The sequence below is a fragment of the Neospora caninum genome, chromosome XII (genome assembly GCF_000208865.1).
Source record: "Neospora caninum Liverpool complete genome, chromosome XII".
NCBI lineage: Eukaryota > Apicomplexa > Conoidasida > Eucoccidiorida > Sarcocystidae > Neospora > Neospora caninum.
Genome location: NC_018398.1, coordinates 3,064,462 through 3,080,069, shown reverse-complemented (window position 1 = coordinate 3,080,069; position 15,608 = coordinate 3,064,462). Strand labels below are relative to the sequence as shown.

Here is a 15,608-nt window from a genome sequence, read left to right as displayed (position 1 = left end):
AAGCCCGTCAAAACCACGGAAGGGTGAGCAGCTCATCTGCCGCTTCACTGACAGTGCAGAGAAACCTGTTGGTTACAAGCATAGAGAGGTCACGAGATGGTCACAAGTTTCTTTTTGGCACAAGGAGTTTCGTGCCTTTTATATCCCCGCACTGATTACCCGAAAGCCTGTGACCAAGTGCAGCCGCTTCCGAGATGAAAGAAGGGGGGGGGGCAAACGTATCTTTTCTCTCCCCCTACGTCTGTGATGTTTCTAATTGTATCTGCTTGTTAAGAGCACACTTGCCTGCTGAAAACTTCCAGCGACGTCGCGGTCATCTCCCACGGTCAATAGAGTAACTTGGCACGTGGCTCAGAACCGCCACTGACAAGCCACATGGCGGATTCTTCGGGGAGATCGCAGAAAAAGAGCCTCAGGGCTGCTGCGGATTGGCGTGCCGGCTGCAGTCCCTATCGTATTTAAGAGAGCTCTCTTGATATTGAAATCATGCTGCGGGTTTGGCTCGCTTCCAACGAAATCACTAACCATTTCGCCTTTTTGGTGGCTTTGATGCTACGCTCCAGAAACCCACACACAATCCCAGCCACGATAAGAGCTGTTCGACTTTCAGCTGGAGCAATCGGCAGCGTCAGCAGATTGCAGATAACCGTACCCTCTGAGGATCCGTTGTCACCTATGGTTTTTTCTTCGCCTGTGGCACTACCGTTCCTTAGCACAAGACATGCAGAGCGCACGCCTCGCACGCACTGAATAGTCATTAATCAAGCTACGGGGTACCCACCATCAGCCTCTACAATAGTTCAGCCGTTGTGTGTAGGTACACAGGAGGTACAGACCGGACTCGAAACCAGCATACGACAGTCTCCATAGTTGGATGTCGGCTTGCAGAGACAGCCTGAGCTCGCTGCCGGCGTAAGCAGGATTAATGAACGTCTTTCAACTTCTTACGCCCAGACCACGAAATCAGGACAGATCACAGCCTCGGGGAGAGGTTTCGGTGCATCGCTGGCAAGGGAATCAACTCGACTAACTTTTTGAGAGTGCAACACTGAAAACTTGCGTTGCTGTCGTGGCAGACACGAAGAACGGATCGCACTGTTGCCAGGCCAACAAGAATCCGATCCGTGTATTGCGTACAGACTATCATCAGGAAGGAGACTACCAAAGTGAATCTCATGGTATTCTTACAGCTTGTATACAAATGTTGGTTTTTCCAATATACGCTGGAACCAAGTTTACAGCCGAGCAAAGCCGAGGCCGTGCCATCGCACGAGATAGAACTGCTCAACCACTTTAAACTGTTTTGTCGTTCCTTTCCCACTACCTGATATGTGACTTCGGCAAACTGCCTTCGCATTTCTGGTTTCTCACTGGACGCCGCTGGCCAGAAAAATGCGACGAAGTGTAGATGGGCCGAAACCGATTGACTGCTATCCCATAAATATCCCGCAACCCAAGAGGCTGCCAGAGGGGTCGCAACTATTTCGCTTTCCTCTTTGATGCGCCCTCTTGCTGTTTCTACCCATCATGGTGCATACAGTAATGTGCAAAACCCGGGTTCTCTTCGTATACATTGCCCTCTGGCTTGCAGCGAGTCCCGATAAAGTAACTCCGGACACTGTGACAGCGGAGCAGCCGTACGGGTCTGGGACAAATGCACATTTGCAGCTGAGTTCTGCGCAGGAAGAACCAGTGGAACGCGACAGCCAAATTCCTGCATCAGACAAAAATGCGACCGTTCAATCTGGACCATTTTCGCATGGCGCAGCTTCCTTGCCTGAGTCGACACTTCTGTACATCACCGAGACAGCTGCCGTCGAAGCTGCACCGTCCCCATCCCTCCCGACGACTGTAGATGTCTATATTGCAGCATTCAATTGGACAATGCTGCATGAACGCTCACCGTCTATGTTTGTGACCGTTTACTACGGAAATGGGACTGAGGGCGATACATTGACCGCCCATGTGCAGGAACCCCAAGTTCAAGGCGTCTGGAAGAGGCCATACTCGATGCAACGAAGTTCTAACTCTCTCGTCCGCCCGAACTTTGATTCAGCTGCGTTATGGGTCACAGACCATGTTGACAGTAGCCGCATCAGTGTGGCAAAGTATACAGATAAGATGCTCGCAACAGGATACTTTGAGGATCACAAAGACCACAGGTCTGTCCAAGTTGAGTCTCTATCGTCTCGGAGGAAAAAGCCTGGGTCGACGGAAAATCACCGCCGACATGCGCGTAAACTGCGTCGTCGAGGTGGAAATCGAGCAAACGCATACCTACAGTTTCAGCCAGCATACGGGCAAGACCTCCACACATTCGTCCACATCGCTGCTGGAAAGGTCGATGCAGCTCTGGCTGGGAGTCTTTTGTTGAATCCGCAGCCGAAAGGCGACATTTACATCCACAGCGTCCTCGAAATTCCGCACGCCTTCCGGAAGTGGGTGGATCCTGATTACGCACCACTATGGGATCCTGAGTTTATCGTCACAGGCGACTATTGGAGCTCAACACTAACACCCTGGGTAAGCTCACCTTGTGCGGAAACATTCAATGCTGGCCTTTCCTTTTCGTTGACAAGTCTCCTACGTGGGCGTCGTGAGACCTGTGGACAGGCTTTGGATGTTTAGTGTTGGCCACTTCAGGATATCGGCTGTGCTGTCTGTTTGTGTGCAGTACAATACTTCTTCGGTATCATTAACGAATGGCACATACGCGATGGCCGAGGGGTTCTACAAGCACCGATATGCAAGGTAATCGACTTCATCTACTTTTCCCTCTCCTTTCTACTTGCACTATTTCCTCCAAAAGGAAACTGACAGATGCTACGGTTTTTCTTTTTCCCTTGAACTGATTCGGGGAATACCGTTTTTTTCATCCAGGGACAGAACAATAAAAATTGGTTTGTCGTCTGATAATCTACTTTGTCTGTTCTGAGGTTCCGGTGCAGGAGGGATTCACACTGGAACTATTGCTTTTGCTCCTGCGGAACAAAGTGGCTGTGTGAGGACGCGTGAAGCCACCGTGCGTGTTCAAACTGCTGCAATGACACTCAAGATGGTGATCGCACTTTGCCGGCCGAAGGTTCGCCGCAAACTGTAAAATGACCCTAACATTTCCGTCCGCAAACTCAAAAAACCGGCTCTTCAGGGAAGAGTGTTTTGCTAGCTTCTTACTAGCAAATTCCTTTGCCTCTGCAAGCCGAGATGGCGCTCCCTGCTAGATGCCAACTCTTGAACTGCAGCGTGTCGACACCGGATTCTTACGATCATTTTTTTCGTCACAGCCTACGAAGAATGTCATGACGAGAGAACACTACTACTCAGATGCTAGTGTGATCAGTTCATTCGATAATCCACGCTCAGTCTTACCATTCATAGAGCTTCTATGATCCCCGGCTGGTTTAATGTGGTAATTCCAGCTAGTCCCTCCAGTGTATGGACAGGTCCGAGTAACTGATGGGTGGACACCAAGCGGGTCGAATCGCGTTTCCTCCCCGACCTGCCAAAAGCTACTCAGCGTCCGGTTTTTGTCGTCCCGAACATAATGGTGATCAATATCGATTTGGAGGCTGCTCGACATGAAACAAAGAAGTTCATGCACTTGCTCGGCGCACAGACCACACAGAACTCTCGCCTCACATTGAAGGTGATAGAGCTCACTGAGAAAGCCAGATTTGCAAGGCAACAGCTCCGGATTCAGTCGGAGGGTAAGGCTGTTCACTGTGCTTCAGATTTTTTCAACAACGACTACTGGCATGGATTAGCTTGGCGTCCACTGTCCTCTGCGTTGAAATGCCGCACACACCAAAATTTAAAGAATGCGTCTGCGTTTCGAGAGTAGGATGAGACTCCAGATCCGAAAATGAAAATCCTCGTTAGCGGCGAGGCAGGCTTCAGCGGTGCCAAGAGACTATCAGGCGCCATACTTCAGAAATCGAATCATGTGAAGCGCAGGCAGTTCAACGTGAGCGCTGACTTACTACAGTGTGCTGCCAGCCATTTTTCCATTGTCTTCTTCAAGGCAAACTAGATCTAGCTTCACAACTGGAAAATAGTCGAGCCAGCGCGGCGGAGCGTGAAGCATCGTATAAGAGGGCAAAGGCAAGCATGCCCGTGACGTTTTACGAAAGTTGGCTAAATTGAACACAATGTGAATAGGTGGATAAAGAAGCACGTATCTCTTCGCTTTGGAGGCAAATTGCCGAGAAGAAGGCACTAATGGTTCAACTGACAGAGGGACTGTGCCGTCTGCGTGCAACTGTTGCCTCTTTAAAGAGTGAAAAGCAGGTGCTGTTGAAAAGACATGCGAAAACAGTCGCCCTTTTGAGGAGTCGATTTGACGCCGAGACGAAAGAGCTTCAATCCGAGCACTCCCAAAGTCCCGATGTCATAAAGAAGCTAGAGAAAGAAATCGAGGCTCTGGAAATGGTGAGTTCGCTGCAGCCACACATTCGCTCGCTGCAGCAGTAAGCATTCACTGCCTCGCAGAAGAAGAATCTGTTATCGAAGGAGAAGGAGCATCTTCTTTCTCGATTCAACAACACGAGAAATCCGACCGGTCGTGCTTCTCTACCTCAGAGCAAGCCTCAGTCAAAAACGAAGTCTATTTACGAACTGCTTTCTACTGCGATCAATGAAACGCTCCCACATGGAGGACCTGCGTAACCGTACATCATCTTCTTAAGTGGGCGCTGCAAATTCTTCTGCCACGGGCAACGATGAACTCCTCCATTTTCGGCTTCTCTGGGTCCGTCAGAAGCGCTCCAACACGGCGGCATATTCGTCCGCTATTAACGTCATCCTGTCAACTGGATTCGACGAAAGCTTTACAATTCCGAGACGACAGTTGTCATCAGTATCCACCTGCGTCCACGCCTCTCCTGATCCTGTCGCTACGAGGCGTACTCGTGTAGCTTTCAACTCGCGTGCCGCTTCCACGGGTGTGCGTGCGGTAGCTTAGCCACCAAACACCGCGAGGCAGGCAGGCCGAAAACACTCCAACCTAAGAAGTTTGCAAAATGACTTTGAGAGTTATTGCTTGAAATGCGGTTCGAGGGCGAGACAATACACATGTCTGACCTGAAGTATGCAGAAAGCTCATTCAGTGGGGCGTCGTCTGCCTGTCGGAAATGAAGACCCGGCAGTCGACTCGACGCCGACTGGTCTTCTTCAAATCACCTTCCGCGGCCAGCTCCTGTCGAGGCCCGCTGCACGGGCCGCTAATTTCTTTCAAGTTAGGTGTGCTTCATGATTAACAGAACGAGCTGCAACAAAGAAAAACAGTCACATCGGCGCGAGTCCTCTTGTACCAGTTGGAAGCCCAGTCCGCCTAACGATAGACTCTCCCGTCGACTTATGCTGGAGAAAAGGAGGGAGACTTGAATCAGTTAGACAGGCCTCCAGCAAAACTGGCGACGCACTAAAGGGAACTGTCCTTATCTGGCAATCGCGCAATGACAGGACCTACCAAAAAGAAGATAGTGATAACAAGAAAAACGATGCACTTGGCGGCGCGTCCGCTCCGTTGATTTTCCTCAGCTTTGCGAAGCTGGACGTTGGCTTGAGTCGTATTCTGCAGAACTTGCTCCACGTTGTAGTCGATGCGATCAAGAATCGTTCCCTGCACAGGCAATCGACACCGCATCCCCGAACTGAAACAATACCAGCCCCGCGTCATCTGCATGCGCAGCCGCAGCTGACGGTCCAGCACGAGACAGCGTACCTGGTCGATGACAAGGTTGGAGAGATCCTTGAAGATCTGGTGAAGGTCGGCCATCGACTGGGCAATTTTCGCGAGTTCCTGTGTGAGGCAGACGCGCACAGACCAACGCAACGAAGATCAGGCTCAATCTCCTGGCCATGCGGGGCCGCACGGTTTGCGCCGGGCGGAACTTTGCATGACGGGACTCACTCCTTGCCGCAAGTCTGCGTCCTGTTCCATCAGAGCAAGCTCTGACAGCATGTCGTCGGCGAAACCCTGCACATACGTAGAAGGCGCACGGTCGCACCGATTGTCCAAGTGCTCGCAACCCTCACCGTGGTCACACTGCACTTCAACTGCTGGCAGATCCACTACCTGTCCACCTGGCGCCTATCACCCGTTTTTTTTCAGCGACTACGCCCGGAACAGCAGCCTCAATCACGTCAATTACCGTGTCGCCAGCAGACGCGCCGTCCGTGGGTCCAAAGATGTCTTCCCCGTGGGTTCTCCGTTTGACCTCTGCACACGACATACATCACAAGCCAGCATGTTCCCTTTTAGAGACACGCGGTGAATAATTGGCTAAATTGGGCTCACGCGGCATCGAAGGCATGGTCTCCAGGAGTGGAGCAAACCTTGCGTCTCTCAGCACGTGTGCGAAACGACGCCAGTTTGCACTTGTCACTGAATCCGAATGTATTCGTGGAAGCGCGTTCGTCCGCGTGAAACCAAAGACACGATGTCCTGTAATACTGCGCATCTCCCTTTCTCCAAGCTTTGCGCACGCCGTCCAGCAGGGATGTGGACAAAAGGCTCGTCTTGCTGTGTGCGAAGTGCTGCCCAGAGTTGAGGCGAGCGCTTGAGGTGGCACCCACCACACCTTCGCGCCGGCATCGCCGTTCACCTGCAAGATACGTCTTTTGTTGACTTCGAAACGCTGCATTCAACGCCTGAAGCTGAGCAGCAATGCTGCGCTGAGCATTCCGCTGGAGCAGCTGGTCGGACCGCGTGTCGCTGTCGGGTGTCTGCGTCACGCAGATTTGCTGGATGCGTCCTTCACACCGCTTAAAAAGCTGCGTGAACAGACACCACATTCGCAGCGCCCCGTCGTGAGATAGGCGTGGCGTTCTTTTTTCTCGAAGGGAGAAGAAGCAGCCCGCGGCGTGTTTCGCCCGCTTCCTGGGGAGCTCTCTGTGACAGCCTCAGGAGCGCAGGCGTCTCGGGGAAAGGCCAGACAGCCCGGAGAGATGTTTCTCGCGACTCACAGAGGCACAGTGTACAGACAGCGCGAGGCCTCATCGTTCGTGTTTGAGTAAAGACGGGGGTCGATGTAGTGGCCCTTCGCAAGAGATCGGATTTCAGATGAGGCATCGACCAAGCCTGTTCAGTTTTCAAGGAAACCTTACATGCGTGAGGTTGGCCGTTAGAGCGTCGATTTCCCGGTCCGGATTCGCGTGGCCTTCCCCGTCATCGAAAACTTTGAGCAGGCGCCGCTGCTGCGCCTTCTGGAGCTGCGACACTGGAAAAAACACAAGAGACACGAACAGCTGTGTCTCCGTTCCGAGCTTTTGTCCATCCTTCACAACCTCACGCAACGTTCGGAGACACGCGCGTGCGCCGGGAGCGACACCCGAACACGGAAACGTCGGTGCTCTAGGTGTGAGGCTATTTGTGGCCTGGAAAGACAGGAAAGTGGCTGCACGGGCAACGCCCCGTGAAAGAAGTCGTCGGCCGCCTCTGCCTTTACGAGGCTTTCCAGTCTCCAGAGTGTTTCCCACACTAAGGGAAAGAAACTCACTTTTCTCTTTAATTTGCTCGACGTCGTCGTGCGCCTCTTCCACCATGTCTGCCTGTTCACAAGAGACACAAAACCGCCGCCAGGGTAGGGCCGCCGAGAAAAGCTACTGCACCGTCCAGCGTTCCGGCACGAGGGAGTTTGGCTTCAAGAGAAGACATCCGCTTCATAAGAGCCTTGCCCCCGTGTGAGCAAAGGGGACCTGAAAGAAGACTTACCCAGAGAGGCGGCAGATGCTGGTTTGTCGGCGTCATCTCCACTCCTTCCTCTTCATCTGACTGATGAGAGAGCAGCCGCTGGCGGCCTGCAAAAACACAAAGGAGGCTGGTGCGTTTCAGGCTGGTGAACAGGAGCGAACCGCCATAATCAGTTTCCAACCCGGGGTTCCGTCCCTTTTTTGTCAAGCTCCACCTTCCACACAACTGCCTCTTGTTTTTTCTCTCTCCTTCCGCTTCACAGTCCACTGGCCTCCCGCGCTTTCTCTTCGGCACCCTTCCGTTCACTACCCTTCCCGAACTCTCCAGACTTTTGCAACACACGGTGAACATCGGCAGCGTTGCCACGCCCCGCATGCAGGGGAGCCGCGTGCCCACCTTCTGTCCACTGGTGTCCAGAGCAGAGTACGAGACCGACAACTGACGATTAAGACCGACCCAGACTGAGTGCCATAACCTCGGCCGAGATCCAAATGCTCCTATACGTAGATGTATTTATACAGTTATGCAAAGGAAAACCACAAATAGATCGAAGATGGGTAGATGAGGTATCTGTGCGTCTCTCGCTGGAACCGAGACACAGAAACAACCACAGCAGGAGCAAAAGAAGGTGTAAGATATGCGCATGTGCGTCGTTCTGCCTCCTGGACCCCCGTGATAGGGATGAAGGACTCCGGTACAACAAAAGCCACGTCTTCACTGGAAGAGTCCCTATGCGATATACATAAACCATGCATCTTTATTTGTATATATATAAATACTTGTGACGCAGGTTGAGAGCGACGAGAGGTATGGTCAGATGAGTGGGCGTATCGACGTGATACGGCAACTGGCGAAATCCAGATGTACCTCGAGAGCTAATTGGAGAGGAAACGACTGCATTTCCGGACGACAAGCCTGTCGTTCCCAGGAGACTCTTGCCGAAGCGGTGCTTCTTGCTTTTGTACTCCATGCGATACTTGAGGAACTGCGAGGTGATATTCCTCGCCGCTAGCGTCGCCGCCATCTTTCTTGCCCTCTCTGAAAAAGTATCTCTCCCTGGAATCTCCTCTCGTGGCTCCCAGTCTCCGAGGGAAAAGAAAGCAAGTCCGTCAAGGAGGGATCGGATTCGAGCCTCGGCTTCCCCGCTCGAAGAGACGCAGCAAAATGCGAGAGGAGTCACAAGGGAAAGAGAAAGAATTCTGCGTCTCTTCAGAGGAAAGAAGGATCGAACGTGCTTTCCAGCGACAAAAAGAACCGTGTTGAGAGTCAGACTCCAGTCATCTTTTCGGCTTGCAATCTCAGCAGATAAAATTCCCACAAAGATCTACAGCTCACGAAATCTATATGTGTAGACTCGTGCATATTCATGCATACAGATACAGGTATAGGTATACGCTTCCAGCAGTGCATTTGCGAAGACAGCTGGCCGATAGAAATTTCAGGATCCTCTCGGAGTCGACAGGCGGGCAAGACGTGGATATCCAGAGTCGAAGCGAGAAAAAAACAGGAAAGGACAAGATACAAACAGGAGAGAGGACGAGGCTGCCAAGAAACGAAGAGAGATCCTCAGTGGAGAGAAAGAAGCTTCGAAGAAGCGCTTCGTTCACAGCGGAAACGACGCTTCGGGCGGTTCGGAAACAGCCAGGAGGCACCGGATTTCTCTGGATGGGGCTTCAAAGGGCGGCGTTTTGCGTGCTGGCCACGCAGCCTGAGTGCAGAGGGAGTGAAGGAAAAGCTCTTCCCCAGGGCGCACGGCACGAAGAAGAGGAAGAAGAGGAAGAAGATAGACCCCGGACAGTCCACACACGGTCCCAAGCACCCTCGCCGCTGGGGAAAGAGATGGTGGAGATCAAACGAGGCATCAAAGTAGTCGGAGAAGCGGCGACGTTGTCGGGAAGAGACTCGAAGCCCAACGCCGCTGGTTCCGAGGCAAGACGGGGAAAGGCCGACTAGGAAGCCGCGCCGGTCAACACGCAGGGAGAGCGAGGCGTTGAACGAACGGCGCCTGCAAAGACAGGAAAGGAGGCAAAGGAAAGAAGCCGGCAGGAAAAAAAATACGCGGAGGGACAGGCCGGAGAAACGGAACAGAGTGATCTTTTCTTTGACGGCCGCCAAGCCGAGCGAGAACGAGTTCGGGATAAGGACAGGCGCGGCAGGGAAGGTTTCTCGGTTGTGACAGGACCACGAGAAAGCTACTTTCCGACCAGAAAAACGGAGGAGCCGATGAATGCACAATGCCTTGTTTTTGAAAAGCGAAAGCCTGGCTTGGGCATCTTTTCGAGCGGAAGCTCGAAGACAAGTCTCGCCACAGGCTCCGGTTTCTCTGAGGAGAGGGAAGAGTGGACAAGAAAAGGGGCGCTGTGGACACTGAAGAGATAAGCATTCGTGTGAGAAAGAACGCACGTTTTCCCGCGTTTTTCAGAACGAAAGCCGCGAAGAGCTCTTTTCTGGAGCTCTGTCTTGCGTGCGAGGCCCCGCTCCCGGAAAAGTGTGAACAGGACACCCGCCTCGGCGACACACGCGCGCCGCCAGTGGACTCCAGAGGAATTTGAGCGGCTGCAATGCGCGATCACTCAGCGCTCGCCTTTCGGCACGGTTGTTCGAAAAAGGCAGATTCTCGCTTGCCGTCGCCTCTCTCGAAAAACCGAAACCGCGAGGCACAGTCGGCTCTCGCCGCAACTGGAAGATGTTGACGCTACTTTATCAATGCTTGTCTGCAGCGCAAAGAAGCCGCGTCAGACGCACACGCACATGCGAATCCGAGACCGCGTGAACAATCAAGCGCAAAAGTGCCGAACTGATCTTGCTCTTTGCGTGCGCAGGTGTGCTTGGAGAGCTGGACTGGCCGGTCTGAACATAGGGTTCTAGAACGGGGCTTTCTGCGCTGCAAAGCGACAAGCACGGCTCCAATGGAGGATCTCTCGCGGCGTAGCGAGGGACTGTCCTTCCGGAAATACGCTTGTGTTCTTGAACGCGCGCGGGTTAGGCAGACGTTCTTTGTCGCGCAGAACTCGCGTTCTGGAACATTCTTCCGCCATGGCTTATCTCTTTGGACTGGCAACAGTCGCGAGCGTCGGAATCGCCACCGTCATCTTCGATTTCACTCGCACGCCCTTCCGCAATGTTCCGCGTCCTTCTGGTAAGCGAGACAGCGGACCGAACTGAGAGGCCTCGACTTCCGTGCTCGCCTTCGAGGGACTCCAGATCCGAGGCAGGTGTAGAGGGAGAGCGAGACTTCGAGCAGTGAAATCAGAGAAGAATAACGTTCATACCTCCAGCAGAGAGAAGAGAAAGAGCGAGCACAGAGGTGAGAAGAGAAATGCATGTCTAGACAGGCGTGTGTTCGCCTTTCTTTCCGTGAGTGCCGTTGAGCGGTCCTCGCCTCTGATGAAGACCAGCTGGAGCGAGGAAATGGAAAGAATGGAAACAAAATCCGGTGAATCTTCGTTGTTCCAGAGAAAAGGCGCCTCAAGATCTTCGATCTCTCCGCTGATACTTATGACTCCAGAGAAAACTTCTTCGAGTGGGTAAGTTTTGTTCATCCTCTGCGAAACATGTTTATTCAACCTGAGCGGGAATGCTGACAGGCATTCATATATACATATATACGCATGCGTGTACAATCTGCTATCTGTCGATAATTATACTGGGCCTACGTTCATCCAGGACAGTGTTTCCTTTCGTACAATAGTACTGATATGCTTAAGCCGACCAAAGAGAAAACAACACAGTATATATATATATATATATATATATACATATGCATGATAATGTGCGTTTGTAGGTTGAATAACAAACAGTTACATCCGTTGTTGCAGAGGAACCTGTGCTTGAGCATTACATGCATGTCTATATGCCTATATATATACATGTATATGAGAATGTCAGTCGTAATTGCTGCGTCTACATATGAGATCAGCACATGCAAACGCCCACGTAGCGGTATGTATGCACTGCGTTGAGGGAACGTGCCTGGTTTCTGAGGAGACAAATACATTCCTTTGTCTATTAAAAAAATTAGAAAACAGGCGAGAAAGTCGAGTTTTTGTAACACAGTCTGACTGCGCTTCCCAGATAACCAGAATTAAGTACCAGCGGAAAAAAGTCTTCTCTAAGGCCAGAGGGCGCGTGCTCGAGATTGGCGCCGGTATGTCTAAACATATGTAAATAAGCGTATATATATATATATATGCATATATATTTAAGTGTATATATTTGTATACAGACACGTATTCAGATATATATGTAGACCCATATGCATATATACGTACGTGCGCAGAGCTGTACACACGACTAGATCTATCTGCATATATAGTGTTTTCATATGTTAAACTATGCACATACAACTATACATCTGAATGTGTTTGCATATCTCACGTGTCCTGGCGCGCACATGCAGACGCATTACCTTATTGCTACCTTTGTGTAACCAAATCTACATATATGTCAGTGCTTTCCGCATGTAGGCTTCTTCATACACAGATGTATGATTCTGTACAAAGAGATCCCTGGTAATCACGTATTGTTATAGATACCTATACTCATTTATACATATACATATATATACGCGCTGGGAGGACAAGAAGGGATAGAGGAGAAGCGCCGTTTCGTGGAATGTTTCCTTTTGTTTGAAGGAACAGGCCGCAACCTGGAAGTTCTCAACGCAGCTCCGGGCGTGACGAGTCTGACGTGTATCGACACCAGTGGGCCGATGTGCGAGGTGCTGGCAAGCAAAATTGGTTCGTCTGCCTCTCGGGGGAAAGATTCTTCAAAGAGTTTTGACGCACAGATATGGGCCTACATGCTCGAACAGACAGTGTCTCACACAGTGCATTTGTATAATACATATATGTGTATGTATGTATGTATGTATGTATGTATGTATGTATGTATGTATATATATATATATATATATGCACCTATGTCCGTATCCTTGTTTCGGTAGGCGCTTGATTCTACATGCCTGAACAGATAGAGGTGCACGAGAGCCTTTTGGTCTACGCGTCGACAGATGTCTATGCACATACACACAAATTTACACATTTACATATCAGCACATATATCTCTGTGGTGCGCTCCAGAGGCGTTGACAGTGTGTTTGTGGGACTATGCATGCAGATGAAGTGAAGCCGCCGTTCCCCGTTCAAGTTATCCAAGGCGACGCAGCTGATCTGCCGTTCGAGGACAAAACGTTCGACTCTGTCATTTCGTCTTTCGCTGTCTGTGCTGTGGAGCATGTGAGCACGAGGCAACCCGTCGCCTCCGACGGGACACTGAGGCGTTCGTTTGCATGAAGAAAATGCCACACTGTGCGACTTGCAGAGTTTACTCGTATGCACACACAGGTTGCAAAATACTCGTGCAAGTCTGTATATATATATATATATATGTAGTGTGTTGAGACCAGGCATGGTAGGCTGTTGCGAGGAGCGGAGGCTAGGAGGCTGAGAGGAGCGAGTTGCTGACGCTTCGTTTTTTCTTCGCGTGGAGTTACATTCGTCTTGAGACGGGTTTTTTGGCGTCGTCTGATGTACTGTGCATGCAGCCGGAGCGAACAGTGGAAGAGACAAGACGAGTGCTAAAGGAGGGAGGCAGATTTATGCTTTTGGAGCGAGGCCTGCCAGCCAACAGTTTCGTCAGGTGGCTTATGTAAGGACAACAAACAAAGTCACTCCTTCTGTACATCCATATACATATATATACATATACATCTATATATATATATATATATATGTTTGTGGGTTGTGTGTCTTCTTTAACGCGTCTCTTTTGACCTCCGAGTCTGTCTCGCTGTATATCTGTTCGACTGTCTACATGCAGTTATGATTGTATGGGCGGTCGTACCCTCGCTAGGACCTCTCCCGCTTCAGCCATCTGTTTCTCTCTGTCTCCGTGTGCACTTGCTTGTAGTTGCGTGTCTCTCGTATATACAGAAGCGAACAGGTGTGTGCTGACATACGACTATGGCGGCGTTTTCTCGGAGGGCCCCCGGCTGGCAGCCTTTCAGCTCAGAAACCGGTTGTGAGAGAGTGGCTGGTTGCCTGTTCAGGAAGAAATATGATATTTATCCCAATCCAAATGTCGCTTGGGAACTCGGCATTTTCGAGGACCTCGACGTCGGGTGAGTTGCATGCGGATGCGAGCGTGCCGGTCGGGAAAACGGAAGGTCCATGGTTCTCGATTTCCTTCCGACGACTCAGCATTGCGCGCACGCAGAGTGAACCCATACTATCTAGAAGGATACCGAGACAGAGGCCTGCGCATCTACGTATGCATAGGAAAGTGTAAATGCGCCTCTGTTTGCGAACCTGTGTAGGTTAGCTACGGCGTGTTACGTAGATAAAAAAACAACCCACGATTTCTACGGGGCGCAAGACTTCGTTTTGTCGCGTTTCCAAGAATACGGCGCCACAGTCAAAAGCCTTGCCGTCCTCTCTGCTGTCTCTTTCGTGTCAGGCAAGTGCTGACTCAGGGGAAGTTTCACCTCGTGGGGTCTTCCCCTTCCAAGATATTAACCTTGCATGCTCTTTCGGCGCGGCGAGGATGTTCCGTTGGAGACCGGAAACTGTCTTCTGGTTCCCGGCTTGGGCTCCCGGAACTGACTGACAAAAACGCTCGAGTGGTTTTTCGGTACACTCCCGAGAAAGGTGACGGCGCAGCGGAATGACAAAGACGACAAGCATGCTGCAGTGACTCGGTCGTTTTTGTAGATCGGCGCGGTACTTTTTATGAGAGTCCCGAAGTGACCACAGGAATTGGCGGTGGGTGGAAGGCGGACTCGCGGGAAGTTGAAGGACAGAGGCAGCCGTCGTGACTCCACAGGTCTTTAGCGGTGATCAGATGTGGCAACGCAACGTCCGGGCGTGCACGCAACACGGGCAAGCGCCTCTTTCTCTAAGGCCAGGGTTATCTGAGGACCGACGCCTTTCTTTTTCCAAAAAAACACAATCCATGGTGGAGGAAGTACACATTCAGATTTGTGAATCAGTCTCGACTCATTTGAATGCCTACTTACACATTTCTATTCACATATGTATATAAATGTATGTGAGGGGCGGTGATCGGTGGTTCATCAGTTTCGAGGGCTTGTTTGGCCAGCTCCGTTTACATGTATAACGCGGATGGTTGGCCTTAGTGCGCGAGGTGGAATGCTCTAGGCAGATGCTTGTCAAGGTGACAGTTTTTTTGTATTGTGCGGATCCCCCGTACGATGTGAATCACTCTGAGATGTCAAATCGTGACACCGGTGTCTTTTCTGTAGCGTCGTTTGCCATGCAGCAGTTTCTGCCCGATCACATCTATATATAGAAACCCGCATCTGCAGAGGTACACATAGACGTGGAGATATATCAACATACAGTCAATAGAATGTGTAAGGGCGGTGGTTGCGTGGCTTAACACCCTATTCTATGCCACACGCTGGCGCAATCGATGGGGCAGACCTTCGTCGCGAACTGCGGTTTGCTGAAACGAAAGAGCCACGGTGACTCTAGGCATTTAATGGAGAAAATAAACAAAACGAAAAACGAGATTCTGTATACACAACTCTTGCTCTAGGTCTCTCGCAAGGTCCTGAACGCGAGCACGGCGGGTCTGCCGGGAGCAACCGTACTGAAGTCGTGGGAGATACGAAATTTAATCGTGTCGCTTAACGGCCGGAGTGTGTTGTACGGATAGCGGGCTGTTCATTGCCGCCGCCTGTGAAACTGCAAGAGCTCTCCATATTCCATACTGGAAAGTACGCGCTCTAGAAACACTGTTGCCTTGATAAAGTTGGTTTTGGGATGTCGCCCATAACGACGGCCAAAGCCACACGTGCTCTTCCGTGGAAAGCGGAAGCCTCTCAGGCTTTGAGATTCCTGTTGATCTGTTGTTAAATTTGGTGCACGGAATTGCCACTCAGTTGTGAACAGGG

At 51.1% G+C, this 15,608-nt stretch overlaps 3 protein-coding genes across 3 annotated transcripts; 2 read left to right on the top strand and 1 right to left on the bottom strand.

Moving 5' to 3' along the window:
• Positions 1-1,527: 1,527 nt before the first annotated feature.
• NCLIV_064040 (conserved hypothetical protein) lies at positions 1,528-4,470 on the top strand (the record flags this gene model as incomplete). Its single annotated transcript, XM_003885955.1, has 5 exons — positions 1,528-2,523; positions 2,675-2,751; positions 3,364-3,409; positions 3,842-3,964; positions 4,276-4,470. The coding sequence occupies 5 exons, from the start codon at positions 1,528-1,530 to the stop codon at positions 4,468-4,470; spliced, it is 1,437 nt and encodes a 478-aa protein (XP_003886004.1).
• Positions 4,471-5,234: 764 nt separating this feature from the next.
• NCLIV_064030 (CBR-SYN-16 protein, related) lies at positions 5,235-8,717 on the bottom strand (the record flags this gene model as incomplete). The annotated part of the gene is made up of 9 exons (XM_003885954.1): positions 5,235-5,264; positions 5,468-5,620; positions 5,723-5,800; positions 5,912-5,977; positions 6,577-6,774; positions 7,108-7,220; positions 7,500-7,551; positions 7,715-7,800; positions 8,561-8,717. 9 exons carry the CDS (start codon positions 8,715-8,717, stop codon positions 5,235-5,237), a joined length of 933 nt encoding a protein of 310 aa, XP_003886003.1.
• Positions 8,718-10,729: 2,012 nt separating this feature from the next.
• Positions 10,730-14,360, top strand: NCLIV_064020 (putative methyltransferase domain-containing protein; the record flags this gene model as incomplete). Its single annotated transcript, XM_003885953.1, has 8 exons — positions 10,730-10,832; positions 11,150-11,220; positions 11,768-11,840; positions 12,328-12,432; positions 12,812-12,930; positions 13,239-13,342; positions 13,743-13,814; positions 14,150-14,360. The coding sequence occupies 8 exons, from the start codon at positions 10,730-10,732 to the stop codon at positions 14,358-14,360; spliced, it is 858 nt and encodes a 285-aa protein (XP_003886002.1).
• Positions 14,361-15,608: the final 1,248 nt, after the last annotated feature.